General features: G+C 33.8%; 2 protein-coding genes across 2 annotated transcripts in view; one reads left to right on the plus strand and one right to left on the minus strand.

Moving 5' to 3' along the window:
* Positions 1 to 2,728, minus strand: part of LOC106877509 (uncharacterized) — a 224,977-nt gene that overhangs the window by 119,828 nt on the left and 102,421 nt on the right. The gene's annotated exons all lie outside the window — the stretch shown is intronic.
* Positions 7 to 2,728, plus strand: part of LOC106877512 (atrial natriuretic peptide-converting enzyme) — a 40,284-nt gene continuing 37,562 nt past the window's right edge. The window contains exon 1 of the mRNA XM_014926438.2: positions 7 to 226. Coding sequence (XP_014781924.1) covers positions 70 to 226 — 157 coding nt within the window. The 5' untranslated portion in view covers positions 7 to 69. The remainder of the gene's footprint in view (positions 227 to 2,728) is intronic.

The following is a 2,728-nucleotide window of genomic DNA, read 5'->3' on the forward strand; positions in this document are numbered from 1 at the left end:
TGTTTGGACTTTTATTATATATTCTCCGGATATGGTAATCTGTCAGTCTATAGCAATAAGACTTTGCTAATGAAACTTTCAAAATTTGATGCTGAAATCTGGACAAATGCTTATGTTACACTGTCTAAGGGAGTTCACAATATTTCCTTTGTATACTCAGGTGGAAACATAACTACACTGGCTGTCGATAGTGTGGTAACAAAATCAGGCGAATGTCCAAAGAAAGGTAAGCTATGTGAAGTTTTTTTCTTTTTTGTTTTTGATATTTTATTTCTGTAAACGAACAGTTATGGATAAACATATGGAAATGACAAGTACATACACAGGCTGTAAAAATTTGGTTCCAGCACTATTCATTTAAAGTTTCTTTCGTCCACTTGAACAAAACCTCCGTTGTATAAAGCTTAACAACTGTTAAAAGTGGGCATAAATATAGAAAATATAGCTTAGACAAATCTAAGGGCCTCTTACTATGTCGACAGTGTGAGTAATACTTAATTCTATTCCTATCTAAAGTTACTTGACATGCTTCAAGCTTAATGAGAAAATCTTAAATCTATTTACTTCACCTTTTAAATTTCCATTTAAATCATGGTTTGATCTGGGTGATCAGTAACCATATTCGGGTAGTTTATTTTGAATGTATGCATTGCAATCCTACAGGACTTTCATTTTGGAGAATTTATTTCTAACGCGAGTTAATGTTCAACTACCTGAAATTAGTGATATTTATATAAGTAGGAGATTAATCATCAAAGGCTATATATATTACGAATAATATGATCTAATGTGATCATTATGCATATTAAATGCAAATATAGCAGACTCTCTGATATGTAATCATAGCTGATGTAAGGATCGATTAACAAAGTTTTAGCCAGCACAAACACCTTCTAAGTTGTTTAAACTTATTAACTTCACTAATAAAGTTCATTCCAATAAGATAAGATGATCGCAATGTTTGTTCAATATAGACCAAATAGGTTAACATAGAATGTGGTCTTTAAAACCAACTGTTGAAAGCAATAAAAATTCGACAATCTTTCTCCAACTATTTATTCCCTTTCACTAAAAGAGAGATAATTTTCATTCATGCAGGATGTAACTAAGGGAATCAAATTATATTGATATTTATTCCTTTGATGAAAACGAAAATCATTTTTGCTTATAAGTGAACTTAAAATACAGAGGTAAAGAACAAGATGCAGTGAGGCGTGTTTGATATGTCAATTTTCCAAACGTCAATACAGCCAGTGCTTATTTCCTCTCTCAGGTGAGAAATAAATCATTTGTATTGTTGCATCCAGATGGATTAGCATATATTTCCAACAGATAGTATATTGCTTAATTACACAACAATATGCCTGCGGTGAATTAACTAAAAACATTAGTTATTATACAGTACTTATCCTCCATTCATCCCCCTTTCTCATGGAACGTATCCTAATGATATAATATAAATCAGTGTTCTTTGGCTAAATATTTATTCAGGAGCAACAGTTCTATAAGGTATTGCCCATAGACATATTCTTGATTATTCTCTTAAATCTTGTAATTGTAGTATATCACTTAGGTTACTCTACAGACAATTTAATTCTTACGAAGAGATGCGTAGGCACGACTGAGTGGTCCAAAGGCTCAGTTTGCAACCACGTGATTTTGGTTTTACTCCAACTGCACGGCACCTGGACAAGTGTCTTCTGGCATTGCTTTGGGTCGACCAATACCTTGTGAGTGACGAAAAGTTTGTGGAAGCTTGTCGGTTGTGTGCGTATGTGTGTGTGTTTGTGTGTGTGCGTATGTGTTTGTGTGTGTGTGCGTTCCCCTACGACCGTTGCACAACTGGTGTTGGTTTTTGTACTTGCCCGTAACGTAACGGATTGGCAAAAGAATATGTACAACGCTTAAAGAATAAGTACTGGAGTTGATTTATTCGACTAAACCCTTCTAAGCAGAGTCCCAGCATGTTTCATTGTGAGAATAGTTTTAGGACGCCTTGGCCATCATGTCAAAGATAAGCTAAAAAACATAGAAGACATAAAAAAAACATGTGGATTCGATCAAATATTTTAGTCTTCTATTTATCTCAATAAAAGGTGAAGTGAAATAGTAATTAAGGTGACTTTTACTCATATCTGGGATCGAGAAGTGTAATTTTGCAACAACTCTAATCTAACCAAGCATCAAAATGTGTACAGAAATTACAATTATCATAACATACTTATAGTGTTAAAAAATATCAAAACTTGCAAATATATTCATTAACATATTACACAGACACATTCACACACACACTTGTACTTGCATACATACATAATATATATATATACATGTGTATATTGGAAGATTTGGAAGTGATGTACAGGAATTATACATTAGAAAAAATAATAATCAGGTACTCAGATGTCTGATGGCTGTATATTTACAGATTTTTATTCATATGTCACATGTTTTATAAATTAGCGCTTTCACCTAGTCTTGTAGGTTTATCAAATTTTGAGAGAAACCTTGAGAGAATGTTTCTTTTTATAGTATTATTGAATGCATAGAGGTAGATATATATATATATATAGGATAGTAAGAGAGGGTGATGAATGGAGGGAAAAGTGAGAGCGAGAGAGTGTGTGTGTGTGTAAGTGTTTTTGTGTTGGGAGAGGAAGGAAGGAAGGAAGACTGAGAGAGAGATGGAGGTCGTGGAGCCGCAAAGCGTACAGCACCGTCGGCCGAG

Source organism: Octopus bimaculoides, chromosome 3 (assembly GCF_001194135.2).
Source record: "Octopus bimaculoides isolate UCB-OBI-ISO-001 chromosome 3, ASM119413v2, whole genome shotgun sequence".
Classification (NCBI taxonomy): Eukaryota; Metazoa; Mollusca; class Cephalopoda; order Octopoda; family Octopodidae; genus Octopus; species Octopus bimaculoides.